At 31.9% G+C, this 20683-nt stretch overlaps 4 protein-coding genes across 4 annotated transcripts; 3 read left to right on the top strand and 1 right to left on the bottom strand.

Annotated features, from left to right (window-relative positions):
• Positions 1 to 3: 3 nt before the first annotated feature.
• Positions 4 to 3995, top strand: LOC130667790 (lysosome-associated membrane glycoprotein 1-like). The gene is made up of 5 exons (XM_057469636.1): positions 4 to 258; positions 2304 to 2728; positions 2814 to 3030; positions 3111 to 3296; positions 3583 to 3995. The coding sequence occupies exons 1-5, from the start codon at positions 207 to 209 to the stop codon at positions 3720 to 3722; spliced, it is 1020 nt and encodes a 339-aa protein (XP_057325619.1). The 5' UTR covers positions 4 to 206; the 3' UTR covers positions 3723 to 3995.
• Positions 3996 to 5296: 1301 nt separating this feature from the next.
• On the top strand, positions 5297 to 9779 carry LOC130667780 (DNA (cytosine-5)-methyltransferase 1-like). The gene is made up of 4 exons (XM_057469615.1): positions 5297 to 5771; positions 5832 to 6195; positions 6268 to 9129; positions 9196 to 9779. The coding sequence occupies exons 1-4, from the start codon at positions 5440 to 5442 to the stop codon at positions 9379 to 9381; spliced, it is 3744 nt and encodes a 1247-aa protein (XP_057325598.1). The 5' UTR covers positions 5297 to 5439; the 3' UTR covers positions 9382 to 9779.
• Positions 9780 to 9922: 143 nt separating this feature from the next.
• Positions 9923 to 12115, top strand: LOC130667782 (calcium load-activated calcium channel). Its single transcript, XM_057469617.1, has 4 exons — positions 9923 to 10132; positions 10396 to 10473; positions 10578 to 10897; positions 11929 to 12115. The coding sequence occupies exons 1-4, from the start codon at positions 10072 to 10074 to the stop codon at positions 12019 to 12021; spliced, it is 552 nt and encodes a 183-aa protein (XP_057325600.1). The 5' UTR covers positions 9923 to 10071; the 3' UTR covers positions 12022 to 12115.
• On the bottom strand, positions 12095 to 14397 carry LOC130667781 (FAD-dependent oxidoreductase domain-containing protein 1). The gene is made up of 5 exons (XM_057469616.1): positions 14152 to 14397; positions 13757 to 14086; positions 12982 to 13494; positions 12763 to 12908; positions 12095 to 12689 (listed from the first exon to the last, which is right to left on the bottom strand). Exons 1-5 carry the CDS (start codon positions 14236 to 14238, stop codon positions 12182 to 12184), a joined length of 1584 nt encoding a protein of 527 aa, XP_057325599.1. The 5' UTR covers positions 14239 to 14397; the 3' UTR covers positions 12095 to 12181.
• Between the last annotated feature and the right edge of the window lie 6286 nt (positions 14398 to 20683).

Genomic DNA, 20683 nt, shown 5'->3' on the forward strand with positions numbered 1-20683 from the left:
GGGTTCGTGCTTCCCAACCCAGACACCACAGGAATCTCACCGTCTTTTTGCGCATCAAAAAAAAATAAATAGTGCCATTATAATTATTAAGTTATAAGCTCGCGTTAGTCCGAGCACTTGATAAATAGTTATATTATATATATAAATACGAACCGATTGATGATTTGTCTCTGAATCTGTTGTGCAATAATTCTTTTCTTTACAACATGAAGTTCTCCATGATTATTTGTGTCTGCTGGCTGGTTATTTCAGTATCAGGTAACAAACGTCCATTTAATATTTTTAAATTAATAATCTTATATATTACCACTACTATATATATATATATAATATATGGTTTTAGCTTCAGTTTCATTTTAATGATTTATTTTATTGAGGCTTCAGGTTTTTTTTTATTTTTTTTTTTGCAGCAAATAAAAGCTAATGAGATCAATTATGATCTCACTATGGCAGACGACGTGACTTAGCAATATAATTTATTGTTATTTAAATCTTTTAATATTTATTTATTTTTTTATTATTATTATTATTATTATTATTTAAAATAAAACTGGTTAATAAAAATCATGAACCGGTTTTTGGTTTGAGATAAACGATCTTGGTACCATCGGTTTTTTATCTTACGTTAATTTTCGTATGATACTGAAGTTAGCTGACGTCTAATAATTTTTTTATTTTTTTAAAATGATAATCCTGAAGTTAGCCGACGTCTAATAATTTTTGAATATTTTTTTGTAAATAGTAAATCATAAAAAAAATATATTTGAAAAAATTGCACCTACAGTTTTTTAAATTTTCTATATGTGCATATTTTTATTTTTGTAATTTATTTGGTGAAAAAAAATCCAAAAATTTTTAATTGTCTATTAACTTCTGGATCATAAATAATAAAAAAAAAATATTTTAAAAAATTGCACCTCCCTGATTAAGAAAAATAATTTTAAATGATTCTAAACAATTTGAAATAATTTAAAACAATTTGAATCGACTAATATATAGATCAGGGCTATGAATTTTTTAATTTTCTTCATGTGCATATTTTATGATATTGAATTTGGCCGACGTCTACTAATTTTTAAATTCTTAAAAAACGATAAATTATAAAAAAAAAAAAATTCAAAATAATTGCACTGATAGATGTTTTAATTTTCTACATGTGCATATTTTTAGATTTTTTTTTGTAATTAATTAGTAGAAAAAAAAATTCAAAAATTGTTAATTGTCTGTCACCTTCAGGATCATATTTTTGGTTTTTTTTTCTTTTTCTTTTAAAAATTAAATTGTGGAAAAAAATCAAAAATTGCTGATTGCTAATTCCAAGATCATAATTTTCCTTCAATCTATACTTTGTTATCATAATTATGCATTTATATATCGTATACATTGAGAGAGTATCGTAAAAAAAGAATACAAAGGATCAAGAATACGAGGAAAGAATAAGATATCTCACAATATATTTGTGTGTTGACTCATGTCGTCATATTTCTGTATTATCAATGAAATATTATTCTCAAATAACTGTAGTTAACTAGTCTACGAGGTTTACAAATAAAAACTCCATATATATTTATAAATATATAGTAATAAATATTTGAACTGATAATAATTGAAATTTGATTTCCAAATACTTAAAAATTATCTTTTTATATCAGCGATTGCTTGTAGTTTTTACGGGTAAAAAAATATTTAAAAGTTTGAATTCAAAAGTCAAGTATTTTCAGCCTTGGATTTAGAGTTTTAAGTATTTTGATGTATCGATATATTGGAAGTTAAATATTAGGCTAGAAGACGACTGATAGACCATTCGATTGATAAATGCACATATATATATATGTGTATTTATATATCTATACAACTACGGCACGTATTTTAGATAAGTTATCGCCTCTTTGCTGCTAATAGTCATAGAGGACGTTAATATTTAATATGCATCATATTTTATAAGTTACCAGAGATGCAAGCATATGAATAATATTTATTTTTTATAAATCTTGATCGTTAAATAAAATGACGGGTTTTATACTGACGCAAGTGGGATTAAGAAGCCGGAAAATCGGCCTGCATTTGAAGGAAAAATAAAATTTATATAGTATAATAATAATTGATATAAATGTATACATCTGCATTACTTTGTTGCAAGATGTCTGCGTAATTTGAACTTGGGACGTTACAATCAATGCGTAAGCGTTGTGATAACGATGGAAAATTACTCAGAGATATTTAATACTAATTATTTTTTCTATGAGTTATAAGTTTAATTATTTGATGTTAATTTAATTTTTAAAAAATTTATTAAATTGCAGGTCAACCAGCAGATAAAATTGACTCAACAAAAAACGTCGTCAGAACTTCAGATACTTATCCTCCGGAACCTGCCCCTGATACTAATAATACAACTACCGTAAAACCTACTCCAGAACCAACTCCTCCAGGTCCAGAGCCAACTCCTCCAGGTCCAGAACCAACTCCGACGCCAAATACAACTACAACAGAACCGACAACAACAACAACAGCGAAAACAACAACGACGACAACGACATTGGCACCAAATACTACGACGTCAACGACTACGACGACTACTGCAACACCGCCAACTCCAGCACCGACACCTGGTCCAGCACCAGCTCCAAAGTCTGGAAAATGGATCGTCAATGGCACAAACCACACATGCATTGTCGTTAAAATGGCTGCGCAGTTTAACGTGACATACCTAAACAAAGATAATAAAGTATGTATCAAAGTTCTGCGTATTATAATCTGAGCATATTTAAATTATAATAACATTTGTTTATTTACTGTTTTTTTAATTGCAGAATGTATCGCAGCTAATAACATTGCCGAGTGATAACATGACCACGAACGCCAGCGGAGATTGCGGAGCTAATGAGCAGTTTATTATGATCTCGTGGAATTCTACAGTAGCTTTCAATGATTCTCTAGTCTTGCATTTCAACAAAAATGGAACCAAGTACTCGTTGCATCACATTGAGACATACTTGGCACCTGCGGAATTACCCAATTATCAATACAGTACGCATATTTCTCTTTGATGCACGGCGAAAATTTTTTATTTACTTGGTTGGATGTTGATAAACTATTTTTAATTGCAGGCACGACATTGATGCTGATGCACAACACAAGTGAATACCCAATAGCTGTGAGCAATTCATACAGATGTGCTAAGGCGGTTAAATTAAATCTTAATTCAAATGTACCAAACACAACAGCTGTACTTGAAATATCTGATCTACAGTTCCAAGCTTTCAGAAGCGACAACACTACAACATTTGGATTTGGTAATTGTTTTTTTTTTAATTTTATCAAATTTAAATTAAAGTAAAAGACCTAGTACTCCGATCAGGGAACTAATACCTGATCAGGGAACTAGTAGATGATCAGAGAACTAGTACCTGATTAGGAAACTAGTATCTGATTACTCCATGCACTTGTATATCTATATTTAGTATATATAGATATACAAATATATGAGTGGTCGGGTACTGGGTCTCTTAACTTACTTCACAATATTCATATTAAATTAATAAAAATATATACTAATATGTTTTCGTAAATGAATTATAGCTGAAGACTGCGCTTTCGAAACTCAAGACGTCGTACCAATAGCTGTAGGCTGTGCTTTGATAGCTCTTGTAATAATTGTCCTGGCTGCTTATCTCGTCGGCCGTCGACGTAGTCAGGCACGCGGATACCGTAGTATGTAAAATATAACGTAATTACTTGGTTAAATTACTACCAAAATCGAAGTTTTTTCTTTTTTATTATTTTTTCATAAATCAAATTAATTTTTCTATTGTCAAGATTTAAAATCTTGTTTATTATTATCATTATAATTATTATAACTACAATCATAATTATTATTTTTTTGTTTCATTTATGTGATTATTTTATAAATTTAAGCGAATTTATTAATTGTAAAGGTAAATTTTTGTATATTTACCACTGTATCCTCAATCATGATTACTTTATTTTATTTTTGAATTATTTACATTTACATATAATTATTAATTGATATAAATAATATAATTATAATTATAATAAATATACATGTATAAATTGGATACAAAAATAGTATTAAAATTCATTATTGTTACTTAATAAATTCAATTATTAAAAATATATATATTTTTTTTTATTTTTTTATTTTAGCGCCACTTTAATTTAAATATTTAAACTGACTAATTATTTTTAATTAATTCAACTTTTTGTTCATTTCCAAATTATTATGATCCTGAAGTTTGCAGACAATTAACAAAAAAACTAAAAATATGTACATGTAGAAAATTTTAAAAACTACAGGTGCAATTTATGAAGTTTTCTAAATAATTTATCGTTTTTAAAAATTCAGAAATTATTAGACTTCGGCTAACTTCAGTATCAATAATTAAATATGAGTGTGAATGTAACTGACAGGTGGGAATTTTTTGAATTTTTGAATAAATAAATAAAATGTAAGTAGAGTAAAAATTCAAAAATGCATATTTAGATAAATGAAAAATCTGTACGCGCATTTATTTAAATTTCATTATTTTTACTCATTTATTTATTTGAAATTTATAAATTCTTATGTCTGATGTATTCACTCATTAAATTGCAGATTTCAAATTATGATCCTGAAGTTAGCAGACAATTAAAAATTTTCAAATTTTGTTTTCAACGATTTAATTTGAAGAAAAAAAAAAACTAAAAATATGCACATGTAGAAAAATAAAAACACTACAGGTGCAATTTTTTAAAATATATATATATTTTTTTTTTATGGATTTTTAAAAAATTCAAAATTTAATAAACGTCGTCTAATTTTAGTATCGTTTCAAAATGATCCTGAAGTTAGAAAACAATTAACAATTTTTGAATTTTTTTTTTCAATAAATCAGTTGCAAAAAAATAAAATAAAAATGCACACGTAGAAAATTAAAAAAGCTACAGGTGCAATTTTTTAAATATTTCGTTTTTTTAAAATTTATCATTTTTTAAAAATTCAAAAACTATTAGACGTCGGTTAACTTCAATATCATTTCAAATTCCGAGTATTTGAACTTAAGGACAGCAATCAAAATATTAATAAGTGGGTATATATTTATTGATGATAAACAAAACATTAAACCTTTCAAATTAATTTAAATTCCAAATTTTTTTCAATTACCTGTCATATTAATTATTTTTATCAAATTCAATTTTCATTAACACGAAATTTAATTAGCGTTTCAGTGAATTATTTTTTTTTTAATTGATGTCAATCCCGATAGGGGCGGTAGTGATTTTTTGTTTACATTCGATTTTTGTAACCATCCAGGTTCGAAAACTGGAACTGTAAATATTTTCTTTTATCTTTTATATATTTTTTGATGACCTAAGCTATTAAAAGTATTAATTATAAATAAAAACATAGTAATTAAATTTTGTAATAAACAATAAAAAATGTCAAAAAGTGATAAAATAAACAAAAGTCAACGAAAAAGAAAACCAACGACCGATTTAACGAAAGACAATCCCAGGAATTCAAAACGCCGAAAAGAAAGTACTGAAAATAATTCAAAAAATGGGATGACAATAAATAATAATAACACAGGAAGTAAAAGTAAGGCCTGTAAAATATGTAATCAGCAACTAAATGAACTGGAGTTTCTCGATTCGCTTCCTGAGGATGCTGTTGAGGAGGTGATCGCACTGGCTGATAATAAATTATCCTTTGAAACTGATATCGATTTTTTGGAAGACTTTAGACCCACTTACAGGCTCACGAACTTCAGGTAAATTACCCACTAAATTAATTAATGTCCTAATTAAAAATTAATTTATTTTATTTTTAGTGTTTACGATGATGAGAATCATTTGTGTAGATTTGATACCGGGTTGATAGAATCAAATGTATATTTGTATTGCTGCGGAGTAATATTGCCAATCCATGACAAGGATCCAGCGAATCCAACTGGTACCTGGACCCAGAAAATAGGCCCGATAAATGAGTGGTACACAACTGGGTACGATGGTGGTCCCCATCAACCCATTTTACTCAGTTCCCCTTACGCTGAATATTATTTGACTTCTCCAGCAGATTCTTACAAACCTTTCATGGATTCAGTTGTTGAAAAAGTTTATTTAAGCAAAGTCGTCATTGAATTTCTCACCTCAAGAGACGATCCGACTTACGAAGACCTTCTGGATGAGCTACAAGTATACATATATATTTTTTTTCTATTAATTTTTTTCCTAGACAGTAATTATTACTGATAAAATTTTTTCCAGACTGTGAAATTGCCTGAAGGAGTGAGTCTGGCTGAAGAATCATTACTGAAATACGCTCAGTTTATTTGTGACCAAGTGACGTCATTTGACGTTAACTCTGCAGAAGATGACAGCGATGACTTTCCACTTCTCACTACATCTTGCATGCGTTCAATAATAAAATTGACAGGTGCCACGGTAGGCCATGACGCAAAGCAGACAAAAACCAATGAAATATCTTCAGTGAAAAAAAAATCAATGCCGAAAATGATCCTCACTAAGTTGGTTTATCAGATAGTAAATAAATTTTTTTCTAATGAAGATGCTAATACCCAAGAACTCTTTGCTACCAGACAGTCAATGAGTTGCGGGACTTGCATCGAATGCCTGAAGCCAGAATGCGGTCGCTGCGCAGCTTGTAGGAAGAATAAGAAATCTAGGAATCAAGACTCTGTTTGTGTAAAACGCAGGTGTCCGAACAAAGCCATCGAGGCCGCTGACTCAGACACTGAGTCTCTGGATGACAAGAATAATTGTTTTAAAAAAATTGAAGGTGTTCCTGAGATACTTGAAAATATGAAAGTGCCTTCGAAAAAAATTAGATGGATCAGTTCACCTGTCAGTGAAAAAAATAATCGCACTTATTATGGCAAAGCTGCTGTCAATTCTACTGCAATATACATCAATGACTTTGTAAAAATAAAATCAAATAATCCAAGATTTGAACTGATTGCTAAAGTCGCGACCATGTGGGAAGAAGACGGCGAGCAGAAAGCTCACGTTAATTGTTTTTATAATAGCAGAGACACTATTTTAGGAGATCTTGGTGATAAGTATGAGCTGTTTGCTAGCAGCCAGTGTGCTGATATATTTTTACAGTGCATTGACAGTCCTGTTGTGGTAAGGAGACGTAATGTTCCAGTAAAGTGGGCTAAGTTAGGCGACACTGGGCTCAGTGTCAAAGGATTAATGTCAATAGAGAAAAATTATTTTTATCAAATGCACTACACTCCGGAGACTGCCAGGTTTGAGTATTTAGGCCTGGGTCCCAAGAAGCGTAGAGATTCATGTCTTGTTTGTTTGGGTAAAACTGAAGCTGATGTTCTCCAGCCGAAAGTACTTGAGCCAGATCTTCAAAACCGATTATATTACGGTGCACTTTTGTATAAAAATGAGGAGTACAGAGTCAAAGCTGGCGTGTACATCAACCCGGCAGTCGTTAAATTTAAATACAAATTTTCTGTACCCGTTCCTGAGAAACTGAAGCAAGTGGACGAGGAATTGTATCCTGAGTACTGGAGAAAATATGCCACTGGAGACCATGTCAAGGGATCTAATTACGACACACCTGAACCTTTTGCTATTGGATGCGTCAAAGCAATCTGCTCAATGCGCGAAGATAATTTGAAAGCTGAAGATATTTATTTAGTTGTTAATAAAATGTACAGAAGTGAAAATACACATGAAAGTACTCGAGCTGCTATGGCAGATATCAATATGTTGTTTTGGAGCGACGAAGAGGTAGAAGTCCCTCTGACAGCAATTATGGGCAAGTGTAATATTTTTTACAAGCCTTCAGAAGACGACGTAAATTTCGTTAATCATCAGTTTTATTTCACTCAAGCGTACAATGCTGAGGAAGAATTATTTGAGTCTCCTCCGGACGATGTTAAGAAACTGATGGTAAATATTTCAGAGAACCAGGAGTCGAAGGAAGTGAAGCCTTTGAAGACACTGGATATTTTTGCCGGGTGCGGCGGATTGTCTCAGGGGTTATCAGCCGCGGGAGTTGCTGACGTGCGATGGGCGATTGAGAAAGACCCGGCAGCCGCGAGAGCTTTTGTAAAAAATCACCCTGATGTCAAGATGTACGAAGGAGACTGTAATGTTTTACTAGATTCCATTATACAGAAAGAAAAAGAAAGTTTACCGCAGAAAGGTGACATTGAATTACTGTGCGGCGGACCTCCTTGCCAAGGCTTCAGTGGACTGAATCGTTTTAACGGCAGTCAGTATTCAAATTTAAAGAATGCTCTGCTCTTTACATTTTTATCTTACTGTGATTATTACAGACCCAAGTACGTTGTCATGGAGAATGTCAAGAATTTTGTCTTTCATCACAAGGGATTGATGCTGAAGCTCGCAATGTACTGCTTTTTACAAATCGGCTATCAATGCACATTCGCTATCCTCCAGGCAGGAAATTTCGGCTTACCCCAGTCCCGCAGAAGAATAATTTTACTCGCAGCAGCACCTGGACAGAAATTACCAGCATTCCCAGAACCTTTGCACGTTTTCAGCAAACGCGCATGGCAGCTAGACGTCGTGATCGACGGAACGAAGTACTCTGGTAATTTTTCATGGAAAGATTCGGCTCCTTACCGTACAACCTGCGTCCGCGACGCCATCGGAGATCTTCCCGCCATCAGCAATGGAGAAAATAGAATTCAAATAAATTATCAAAACGACGCGATGTCTTCTTTCCAGCGAATCATGCGGGAAAATGAAACCACCGGATTTATCACCGATCATATTTGTAAAAAAATGTCTCCACTTGTAGAAGCGCGGATGTCTCACATTCCAACGAATGCCGGCGCAGACTGGCGCGATCTTCCCAATATTATTGTCGAACTGAGTGACGGAACCAGTACCAGAAAATTGGAGTATCGTCATGAGGATTCTTCAGGTAAATTACGAGGAGTATGCGCTTGTGCAGCTGGAAAATTGTGTGATTTAAAAGATCGGCAGGAAAATACGTTGATACCCTGGTGTTTGCCGCACACTGGACATCGACACAATGGATGGGCTGGGACTTATGGTCGTTTGGATTGGAATGGATTCTTTGGTACCACTATCACTAATCCTGAACCTTTAGGAAAGCAGGTAAATTATTTAAATAATTTTTTTAACGTAAACTATTTATTTAAAAAATTATTTGATTCATTACAGGGCAGAGTTTTGCATCCAGAACAAAATCGTGTAGTGAGCGTACGTGAGTGTGCAAGATCACAAGGTTTTAAAGACAATTATGTATTTAATGGATCTGTTATTGATAAGTACCGACAAATTGGTAATGCGGTGCCTCCACCACTTGCCAAAGCAATTGGATTGGAAATTAAAAAAGTGTTATTATAAATTTTTAAATTATTTATATTAATTAATTAATTAATTAATATTTAAGTAGGTATGGAATTTATTTTAAAAGAGTAAGATATTTTGATAATAAATATATTTAATAATTTATAATAAATATATGCTATTGATTTTTTTTATGTCCTCAAGTAGCACAGAGACAACTTTAAGATACCGTTTAAAAGGATGAGAAATTTTTTTGTGTAGAAATTTTTCGGGCTTTTCTTTGAAAAACTCTGAAAAAGTCTTTAGAACTTTAGAACTGAGTTTTTCAGAGAAAATTCTCAAAAATTTCCACCAGAGAAAGCCATTTTTTTTTTTCAAGCAGATATTTTTTCGATGACGTAAATTTGTGATTTTTTTCAAAATTTACCGCCTTATCGATGGGCCAAAAAGCAGCCTCAAAACTGATATCTTCTTGATGTCACAAATCTGCTTCTTGAGTAATTTGAATTTGAATTTAAATTTTCGAATTTTTAAATTTTTTTAAATTTAATTTACAAATTAAAGTAAATAGAGGGATTTAAAAATTGATGCGCGCGCCGCGCAACAGCTGAGATACGTGTTCGTGGTCACTCGGTGACGTTGACTAAATTTAATTCTACATGTTCTAATTTTATTATTATATATATACATTTTATTTAAATATTAGTAACAAATTTAGGTGATAGTAATTTATTTAAAAAATTAATAATGTGGGCGGATACGGTATTAATTGTATTTATAAGTGTCTGCACAGCTTTGCTAGGAGAAGGTAAATAAATAAAACTGAAAGTAGCAGACATTAAACTTTTTTATTTTAAACAAACAAATAATAAAATTTTTCAAATTTTATATCAGAAACTTTGAAAAAATTTTATTTTACTCAGATCATTTTTTTATTTGAATTTAAAAATTGTCTGGCGCCCGCTACTTTCAGTATCATAATAAATGAATATTTTTAATTGTCTTTGAGCTAATTAGGTTTAAGTGAACATAAAATAATAAATTTAAATTAAACATATAATTTTTTTTAAGGGTTGACGTGGCTGATGGTGTACAGAACCGAAAAGTATCAAAAACTCAAAACCGAAGTTGAAAAACAGAGCAAAAAATGTGAGTACTTATAACCTCTGACTGGCAGAAATCAGTAGAATAATTATTTGATTTAATTAGTTGTTTTTTTTTATTTAAACTGATGATTAATTGACTGTCTGCAGTGGAAAAACGTAAGGAAGCACATGGAGACTCACTGGACAAACAGCAGAAGAAAAAAATAGAAAGAGAAGAAGAGAGATTGAAAAATAATAATCGTGATCTGTCGTTAGTCAAAATGAAATCAATGTTTGCTATTGGGTTTGCATTCACGGCATTGCTCAGTATGTTCAATAGTATATTTGATGGTAAAGTTGTCGCTAAATTGCCATTCGTTCCCATCACATGGATCCAAGGATTGTCGCATAGAAATTTACCTGGAGATGATTTCACAGAGTGCTCATTTATTTTTTTGTATATTTTATGTACTATGAGCATCAGACAGGTAATTTTTAGTTTTTTATTTTATTTTTAAAAGAATCTGCTTGGAAATTAAAAATACCGCCAAGTAATTGAGCTCGTGATGTCAAGAGAAATTTAAAAAATTTTTTGAGTTCATAGAAGTCTAGATATTTAAGTTTACAAAAAGGGTTCCATGACAACTGATCCCCAACAAGTAATCATACGATAATTGATCCCACAGACAACTGATCCCATTAACAAATTCATAAAATAATTAATTATTAATTAATTACTATGTAATTATGTAATTTAGTTGTTGATAAAAATCAATTGATAAATTGTTGATGGGATCAAATGTCAATGGGATCACTTGTGGTATAAAATGATTGGGATCAGTTGACGGCACACCTAAAAAAAGTGTTCGGTATTTGAATGACATCATAAATTAAATGAATTTTTAAATTATTAAATTTACATAAATTATTTAACGATAGCTCTCATTTGAAGTACGCAAAATATTTACTTACTATTCAGTGTATAAATTAATTATTAAAGATATAAAAAGTATTGCGATGACAGTATATTTTTAAAAACAATTTCAATTGCTAAGGAGCTGGATTGATCCCACAGACAACTGATCCCATTAACAAATTCATAAAATAATTAATTATTAACTAATTACTATGTAATTATGTAATTTAGTTGATGATAAAAATCAATTGACGATAAATTGTTGATGGGATCAGATATCGGTGGGATCACTTGTGGTATAAAATTGTTGGGATCAGTTGACGGCACACTTAAAAAAAGTGTTCGGTATTTGAATGACATCACAAATTAAATGAATATTTAAATTATTAAATTTACATAAATTATTTAACGATAGCTCTCATTTGAAGTACGCAAAATATTTACTTACTATTCAGTGTATAAATTAATTATTCAAGATATAAAAAGTACTGCGAAGGCAGTATATTTTTAAAAATAATTTAAATTGCTAAGGAGCTGGTGATTTCCTCAATTTAAATTACTAGAGATATTTTATTTTTAATTAACAATTTATAATAATTACAGAATATTCAAAAGTTACTTGGGTTCGCGCCATCAAGAACAGCCAGCAAACAAAGCGGAAGTATCTTCGGGCCACCACCCCAACAGTTCAAATAAAAAATAAAAAAATTGAACAATCAGAACAAAAATCCTTGTGAGATAATTCCCGTAAATAATTTTATAAGTAAAATAAATTTATGACATTAATTAATGTGCTTTTTTTATTTATACAAACATCCATTTTTTTTACATCTACTTTAATAAAACCTTAGAATAATTAAACAACTTTAGCTCTCATTTCTTCATTTGTGATAAACCGTTCAAAATTCAATCTGTAGAGGTCAATTGTCTTGTAGTTTGTGTTTCTGAGATACTCAGTAATACCGCGGCCCACTGCGGGGGCTTGAATGAAACTTTGTTCACCGAAACCAGTCGCGAAGAAGATGTTAGAGTACAGAGGATGTGGGCCAACGACCCCGTTCTCATCAAAATAATTGTAATCGTACAATCCAGCCTTTGAAGAAATTAATTTACTGTTTTTGAAAGACGGCACTCGTTCTACCAGCGAAGGTAAAATTTCTCGATGGAAATAAGTTTCACTATCGAGTAAATTATCTTCACTCACGTCTTCCATTGACTCAATATTTTCCTTCGGAGGAATTTTACTGGCCATGTAAAGGTTTGTCAAGCTCTCACGTCTGAAGAAGCAACCAGACAGGTCATTTACTAAGGGAGTATTTAAATTCGGGCCTTCTGGTGCTTCAAAATAACACAAGTGCCTCGGTCTAGAATGTGAATTAATTAATTAATTAATTATTATCAAGAACTACGTAAATAAATTCAAAATTTTTTAATTACCTTGGAATTACAGGCAATGGAACTGAACGTACACCGCAAGTTCGTCCAATTTTCATAAGACTAGAGATATGTCCGCTTTGGGTACCAGCAGCAACTACAGCTGCAGCGAATTGGATGATTTTTTTTTCACCAGCCGCTGTCTTCACCTAGTAATTAAATTTACAAAAATAAAATTAGACATTGATGCTATAAAATAACTAGAATAATTAAATTACTTACAACAGCATGATTAAGTTTACTGTAAAGATCAGCAGTCGACGGTGAAACGATAGTGAAATTTGGAATTTTGCTAAAAATGAATCCTTTGACTTCCGCAGTAGCGATTTCAACCCCAAGAGCTATACATTTCCGTCTCAAGGCTCTCAACAACGCATAGGGATTAAATGAACCCTCTTTTTCAGCCCCCATGGTACCGATTGCTATTCCTTCGGTGTTGAGCCACGGGAACATGCGTTGCAGTTGCGTCGCAGTATAAATAGTAGTCGGTACTCCCATAGAATTTTGTAGTCTCACATTTTTTATGAGTCTCTCAGCGTCCTCGTCCTTGGCCAGGATCAAATTTCCATGGGGCCTGAACTCTATATCTATATGAGGTTCTTTGTCAATACCCAAGTATTTATTCACATCCCGGATAAATTCGGTACCGAAAAGTGACATTTCAATGTTCTCTTCTAATGCGTACTGCTGAGTTAAATTGCTGGCTGTCAAAAGCATTGACGATGTATATTCTTCCTAAAATATCAATAAATAATTAAAGTTTAATAAATCTTTTAATGATACTGAAGTCAGCTGACGTTTAATAATTTTTTCTAAAACGATAAATTGTAAAAAAAATTATTTAGGAAAATTGCATCTACAGTTTTTTAAATTTTCTACGTGTGCATATTTTTAGTTTTTTTTTTTTTGTGATGAATTTGTTGGAAAAAATCTATAAATTGTTAATTGTCTGTTAACTTTAGGATGATAATTTTAGAAGCAGTAATTTTTGGAGTACCATCGGTTTATCTTCAACAACGACAACTTGAAAACCCTTTCCGCCTTCTTTTTGCAGCCAGTAGGCAGCACACATTCCCATTATGCCCCCGCCGATTATGAGAACATCAACATGAGTTGGGAAACCAGTCGAATCTATTTCCCATTCATCCCAGTCTGGAGGTGCCGTCTCCTTCCAAAAAAATACACGCTGTTTGATATCACGAACTTGTCTACCCATCACCCGCATTGTCCGTAATACTGGATGCTCTGGATCTGGTGCTGTCATCCAGTAGTCATCACCTTCTTCATCTTTCTCCAGTTTTGCTTTGTACTCATCTTCTTCATTGCCCTAAATTCAAAATAAATGAATGAATAAATAAATAAAATAAAATTTTAAACAGTAAAATTATTTACCTTATCGTAAACAATTGATGAACTATGAAATGATCTAGAGTTTCTGGGAAATAATTGACTACTAGTACGAATAATATTTCGCAACATCTTAAGTCTATTTATGTTTATGAATTTTTAATTTAATTAAAAGCGACTGTCATTATTTTTTGAAAATTTGATCAATTGATTTGTCAACAAATAATTTTTTTCAATGGATTTTTTTACTGTAACCTCTTGTGTATTCATTTGGAGAACCAAAGGAGTGAAATAAATGACCACGTGGTGTGCGCAGCAGATGCGCGGGAAATTTTTCAATGTAATAATTTTAAATTAGAAAAAAAATTACTTTTAATCGACAGAATTATATAAATTGTTATAAATTTATGTAAAATAAGTGATTATTAATTTTAAGTTGAAATGAAGAATATAATTTTTAGTTGTTGGTTTTTTTTAACTTCCCGCTAAGAAAATTGAAAATTTTCAAAAATTCAGGAAGTTATTGGTTTCGGTCCGATTTGCAAAAACCGAATTTCTATCAGATTTTGACGTTTTGAGGTTCTAGGAAGCTATCCTGACTAATTTCACTTGATGTCCGAGTGTATGTATGTGTGTACGTACGTACGTACGTATGTACGTGTGTATGTAAATATTCATAACTCTTGAACGGATGAACCGATTTTGATCTTTGAGGTGTCATTCGACGCGGCTTGTTAATATCTTGAAGCTGTAAAAATTTGAGCTTAATCGATAGGGTGCGTTCGGAGATATTTCAAAAATAAATTTTTTTCAAAAATGTTTTATTTGGATAACTTTTAATTTGCTCGATGGATTGATTCCAAAATCTATTCAGCTCTAAAACTTTATAAGCCGCGTCGAATGCCACCTCAACCATCAAAATCGGTTCATCCGTTCAAGAGTTATGAATATTCGAATAGACGAAAGAATTCAAAAAAGATTTTTTTTTTGTTTTTTTGAAATTTCTCAAAAACGACTCGATAAATCAATTTCAAAATTTGACCAGCTTTAGAACTTTATAAAACACGCCGATTGCCGCCTCAACCATCAAAATCGGTTAATTCGTTCGCGAGATATCGTGGGAGAAAAAAATGCTAAAAAATGGTTTTTTACAAAACAATGGCATACAAAAGTATTTGCGAGCTCAACGAGCTCGAAAACAGCGGGAAGTTTTGGGGCTGGCCCGCAGGCTCAACTTATAGACCGATTTTTTTTTTTAATTTTCGTGAGTAAAAATTTTTTTTGATCACGAATTGAATTTATTTTACTTATTTTCGTGCCACGGATGATCAAGAATTTATTTTAAGTCAATTGATCCCCGAAAAGAAATTTGGTGCAGGGTAAATCTTTCAGAGGGCCACTTTGCCCACTTTTGTGTTGTGACCCGCTGTGAGATGCTGTAACTCATATGGGGTGACCTGAAAAATTATTTTCACCATGAATTGCATTCAATTTACTCATTTTCGCGCCACATTAATTCGTACCGATGTAATACTCTGGGGCACGATAGACCCACTTCGAAAAATCATTAGAAAAAAAATTTCTGCGTTCTTTTTTTAAATGACTGCATCCTACAGTTACCTGTATCGAATAAAACATTGATGATTTATATAAATTTTTTCAAAGAAATAACTCCATATTCGCTCTTATTCAAAGAAGCGATTTGAAACCATTAGAAAAAAAAATTGTAAATACTTTTTAATGCATTTGAATATTTTGAATACTTTTGAATCACCCTTCTTATGAGCATTTAACATTACAAATCGTTTTAAATCGCTTCTTTTAATGAGGGTCCGAGGCAGATGGTCTTTGTCGAACACAATATCATTCTTGAGGGCTTTGAGGGTAAAGAAAATGTATGCATAGTATGAGTAAAAATTGTAATTACTCGAGTACCCCAGGTAGAATCTCATTAAGGGCTTCATTTCGTCAGAAAAATTCTGAAGTTGCTCTTGTCTCGCCTGTTGGAAGTTCATCAATCGTAACACGTGTTTCAAAACTCAATTTTAAACTGGAAATTTGAACATTCAATATTTTAAACAATAAATCATTTCTACACATCGGAGGTAAGCAAATATTTATATTAATTAAAAAATTTTTGAATTTTTTTATGCACTGGTCACAAAAAACATATCTGCTTGGATAAGCAATATATATCGTAGTGTATAGTTATGTTGCATGACGGCTATTTTTTATTTAGTTACAGTTTTTTGAAAAGGTCACATAAAAATTTATGAGTTATTTTTGCATACATTAATATTTTCGCCCAGTGTAAGATTCTAATCAAATAACATAAAAAATGTTTAAACTTATTAAGTTGCATAGAGAAATAATCTTTGACTTAAAACCAAACTAAACTTCCATTCATTTTTTTTTGTATAGCGGGATTCATCAAGTGAAAAAAATTTTTTTTTCCATCGTCAAACGGTAACAACACCAGGTGTTACAAGTCCGCATCACAGAAAATCAAGAATACGACAATCAAAAATGCAGCAATCTGAACGCGAAAGAGGAGCCAACGAATGCCATGATCTCATTCGCGCTATTGAATCTCAAAACGAAGATTACATAAATAATTTAACAACTATCAATTTCAATATTAATGAAACTCATCGAGCTTACGGAAATCCTCTACGTGAGGCTTTGAAAGTCGGGAATTATAAAATATTTAAAAAGTTAATAGAACTTGGTGCTGATATACACCAACAAATTTTAGCAACTAAAGCATCGATATTAATTGACGTCATATGTTATGCAAATTGCGATATTGTCAAATATATACTAGAAAACGGCATAGATGTTAATACCAGGTTCGATTTTATGCATCTTAGTTATAACGACGGAACTTTATTGCACATTGCCGCCATTGAAGAAAAAACGGACATTATAACATTATTATTAGATAACAATGCTAACATTAATATTAAAAGTTCAAAGGGAATAACTCCTATTACCTATGCTATTAGTTATAGAAACTACAATGCCATGGTTACATTAATGAAATATGCGCCTGATCTTTTTTGTCAATTTACATGGAGGTGTGATGAGACTGTAACAAATTTTCATGTAGCTATTGAGGTTGGAAACTGGATGATGTTATATGATTGGCTATTTCAATATGCTGATACGATTGATGTTAATAATAATAATATTAATTTATTTACATTCTTTCAATCCCAATTGTTACTTCATTACTATATCAGTGTTACTTTTTGCAATGTAGGTGTTATGCGTTATCTGCTAAATGTCGGTCTTGATGTTAATGCTCTGGATTCTGATAATAAATTACCTATCGAATTAACACATGAACAAGTTTTTATTAAAATGATTAAAGTACACATCGTGAAATTAATAGCAGCAGGTCTTTACGTATGCGATCGAAATATTGAAGCTGTTAGTACCGGAGAATTCGATCATGATTTAGCTCTGTGTCGGTCAGAAGTTGAAAAAATGAAAAAAAATAAAATAGAAGGAACTAATATTACACTTTTAGAGGTTTTACATAAAAATATTCATTACTCGGCACAGTACTTAAAGTCTGTTGATTTGGTGAGTATACTCGAACGTGAACCTAGTGAACTTATTTTTCCAGAGTATTCTATGTATGACCGTATGCTTTTTTTTAAATTGCTAAGAGTTTTTAAAAGAGTTTGTTACATAAAAGATTCTGAAGAAATTATTTATAATATTTTTTATGAACTACAACTTCCTGGTACTTTCGTTAGGAATATATATATCCACTTGTCAAATAATGATTTAGAAAAAATAATTCAACCCTCACATGAAAAAAAAAGATATATAATGGAATTTTACCGTAAAATTGGAAGGAAAAATAACTTACCTGAGAATGAAAACTAAACCCGATATTGACATTTAAAATTTTTACTATATTAAGAATTAAAATTATTGTTTGTATTTAATATTTACTACAAGAAAATGTAAGAATATATGAGATGTAATAGTAATAATAACTTCATGTTGTAATAACATTTAAAAAAATGGTACTCAATGTTTTATTCCTTATCATGTTTCCACTCTTATATATTTTATTAAAGTGTAAACTTTTAAAACTCTGAAGTCCAATAGTAATAATTCACTCATGATATAATTATCGACTTAATTCATTAAAAAAAATTAACTTTACTCTGAAGGATCAACTTGAACAACAATAATCTATTATTAGTCGCACATAGAAAACTCGTTTTTAATTAATGGTATGCATGTATGGAATTCTTTACCGCCAGAACTAACGACAATGCAAACTTTTGAAGAATTTAAGATTGCTTGTTTCAATAATTTTTTTGAATGTCAATAATTAATTAATTAATCTTTTTGTTAAAATGTAAAACATACACATTAGGGTGGTCCTTATTTTGGACTTTTTCGAATTCTTATGCTCCCAGAGGCTTATGTGGTTCTTACTTTTTTTCACTCTACTGCACATTAACGCACTATTGTCTTATTTAGCGAACTGCGCTTTAATTTTTTGAAAATATTCGTTTGTTCAAAAAAAAAAAAAACTCGTCCAAAGCTCCTGATTACTGTATCAGTGCAACAAAGATATGCCGTTCACCCACTTGGGTGCGAGAATGAAAAAAAGTAAGAACTCCTGATAAGGATGCAGAGTGGTTTGATATGTAATTTGAAAAAAATTTTAGATCAAAATAAATAAAATAATTTTTTTTTTTTTTTTGATCATGCTGTATCCCCAAAATTATAGTAGCTGAAAATCTGTAAAAATTCTGAGGAGTAGCTGCTAATATAAGGATAAAGTCTACAGAGTTTCAAATTTTTTAAACAATTACTTTAGCCAGAATAGAAAATTAATTGTTCAATGCCAATAACCCCGTGTTATTTAAATGGGAAACTTACATCGCTGTGCGGCACGGGTTGAAATTGAGATAGAGACCTGAAACTTTGAGGATATTTTTTTTTATTTATTTCGAACCACATAAGCCTCTGGGAGCATAAAAATTCAAAAAAGTCCATTTGATTCGGTACCATTTAAATATAGTGGAAACCTAAACATGCAAACATGCAAATAACCTTCTCAATAAGACAATTTATAGATAAATTGAGAAAAATATAGATAGCCCGAACTGGGAATCGAACCCAGACCAATTCGGTATCGCGCCGAGTGCTCTACCAGTTGAGCTATCCGGTCCTATACTATATTCTGTTCAATTTGATCTATAACTTATTGAGCCACACCGTCCATCGTACGGTAATACACCATTTAAATATAGTGGAAACCTAAACATGCAAACATGCAAATAACCTTCTCAATAAGACAATTTATAGATAAATTGAGAAAAATATAGATAGCCCGAACTGGGAATCGAACCCAGACCAATTCGGTATCGCGCCGAGTGCTCTACCAGTTGAACTATCCATTGGTTTCGGTCCGATTTGCAAAAACCGAATTTCTATCAGATTTTGACGTTTTGAGGTTCTAGGAAGCTATCCTGACTAATTTCACTTGATGCCCGAGTGTATGTATTGTAACAGGGAAAATTGAGTTATTTTATTGACCAAAATCGCGATTTTTCGCTGATGGTCATTTACCCTGCCCGCAACCCCAAACGAGCAATTTAATGAGTTTTTCGACTTGTCGCCGGGCGCGCTGATTGAAAATACTCTTACGCTAGGCCCAATCATAAATTAGTAGAGGAGTGGTTTTCCGATAGCCACCGAAGATACTCGAGCAAAATTATTAAAAACGCAAGACAGCAGCAGAGGACACACAGAACCGGCAGGGCCGGGAAGCTATCAAGACGTAAAAAGACAGAACCGGCAGGGCCGGGAAGCTATCAAGACGTAAAAAGGCAGAACCGGCAGGGCCGGGTAGCCATCAAGACGTACAAAGGCAGAACCGGCAGGGCCGGGTAGCCATCAAGACGTACACATACAACTGGACAGATCACCGAGGATGGAGACGCTGAATTAACGCAGTAGAGTACAAGTAAATTTGGAACTTTGACGAACAAGACGGAGAGCCAAAGGAACCTGACGAGACGAACCACCAGACGGAGACAAAGCTACCGGAAAACATCAAAAATAAAATCAGGTATTAATGAAATTAATTGTTCTAGGCCCAAGCCAGAATATTAATTTAACTCACGTAAATACTTAGTCGTTCGTCGGGTAAATCCGCGTCTAGGCCCGTAATAGATTAATTAGTGTAAATTTTGTTAAAATTAATTTAAGCCAGACGTTTGTCTAACCAGATCCAGGCCCTTTAGCCGGATCCAGGGTGTCGTTCATAATTCCAGGCCATTGCCGGAATTATTGCGTTGTAGAAATTTCTAGGCCCATTGTGTAAAACACAAGCCAGAAATTCCAGGGTCTAGTTCAAGTAAAAGAAAAGAAATTAATTAAAACAAATAAATAAAATTATGTAAATAAAATTAAATAAAATTAATTGAATAAATAAATTGAAATTTATAAAGAGACCGTTAAATAACTGAATAAGACAAAGTTAACAGACACGAAAGGTCTGAGATAAAATTTAATTAATCAATAATTAACATTATTAAAT

This window comes from Microplitis mediator, chromosome 5 (genome assembly GCF_029852145.1).
Source record: "Microplitis mediator isolate UGA2020A chromosome 5, iyMicMedi2.1, whole genome shotgun sequence".
NCBI classification, from domain to species: domain Eukaryota; kingdom Metazoa; phylum Arthropoda; class Insecta; order Hymenoptera; family Braconidae; genus Microplitis; species Microplitis mediator.

Coding starts and splice junctions, on each gene's coding strand:
- LOC130667790 (XM_057469636.1), top strand. CDS start 207: ATGAAGTTCTCCATGATTATTTGTGTCTGCTGGCTGGTTATTTCAGTA. Junction 259..2,303: donor GCTGGTTATTTCAGTATCAG/GTAACAAACGTC, acceptor ATTAAATTGCAG/GTCAACCAGCAGATAAAATT. Junction 2,729..2,813: donor ACCTAAACAAAGATAATAAA/GTATGTATCAAA, acceptor TTTTAATTGCAG/AATGTATCGCAGCTAATAAC.
- LOC130667780 (XM_057469615.1), top strand. CDS start 5,440: ATGTCAAAAAGTGATAAAATAAACAAAAGTCAACGAAAAAGAAAACCA. Junction 6,196..6,267: donor ACCTTCTGGATGAGCTACAA/GTATACATATAT, acceptor AATTTTTTCCAG/ACTGTGAAATTGCCTGAAGG. Junction 9,130..9,195: donor CTGAACCTTTAGGAAAGCAG/GTAAATTATTTA, acceptor GATTCATTACAG/GGCAGAGTTTTGCATCCAGA.
- LOC130667782 (XM_057469617.1), top strand. CDS start 10,072: ATGTGGGCGGATACGGTATTAATTGTATTTATAAGTGTCTGCACAGCT. Junction 10,133..10,395: donor CACAGCTTTGCTAGGAGAAG/GTAAATAAATAA, acceptor ATTTTTTTTAAG/GGTTGACGTGGCTGATGGTG. Junction 10,898..11,928: donor GTACTATGAGCATCAGACAG/GTAATTTTTAGT, acceptor TAATAATTACAG/AATATTCAAAAGTTACTTGG.
- LOC130667781 (XM_057469616.1), bottom strand. CDS start 14,238: ATGTTGCGAAATATTATTCGTACTAGTAGTCAATTATTTCCCAGAAAC. Junction 14,087..14,151: donor CATCAATTGTTTACGATAAG/GTAAATAATTTT, acceptor TTTTGAATTTAG/GGCAATGAAGAAGATGAGTA. Junction 13,495..13,756: donor TTGTTGAAGATAAACCGATG/GTACTCCAAAAA, acceptor TTGATATTTTAG/GAAGAATATACATCGTCAAT.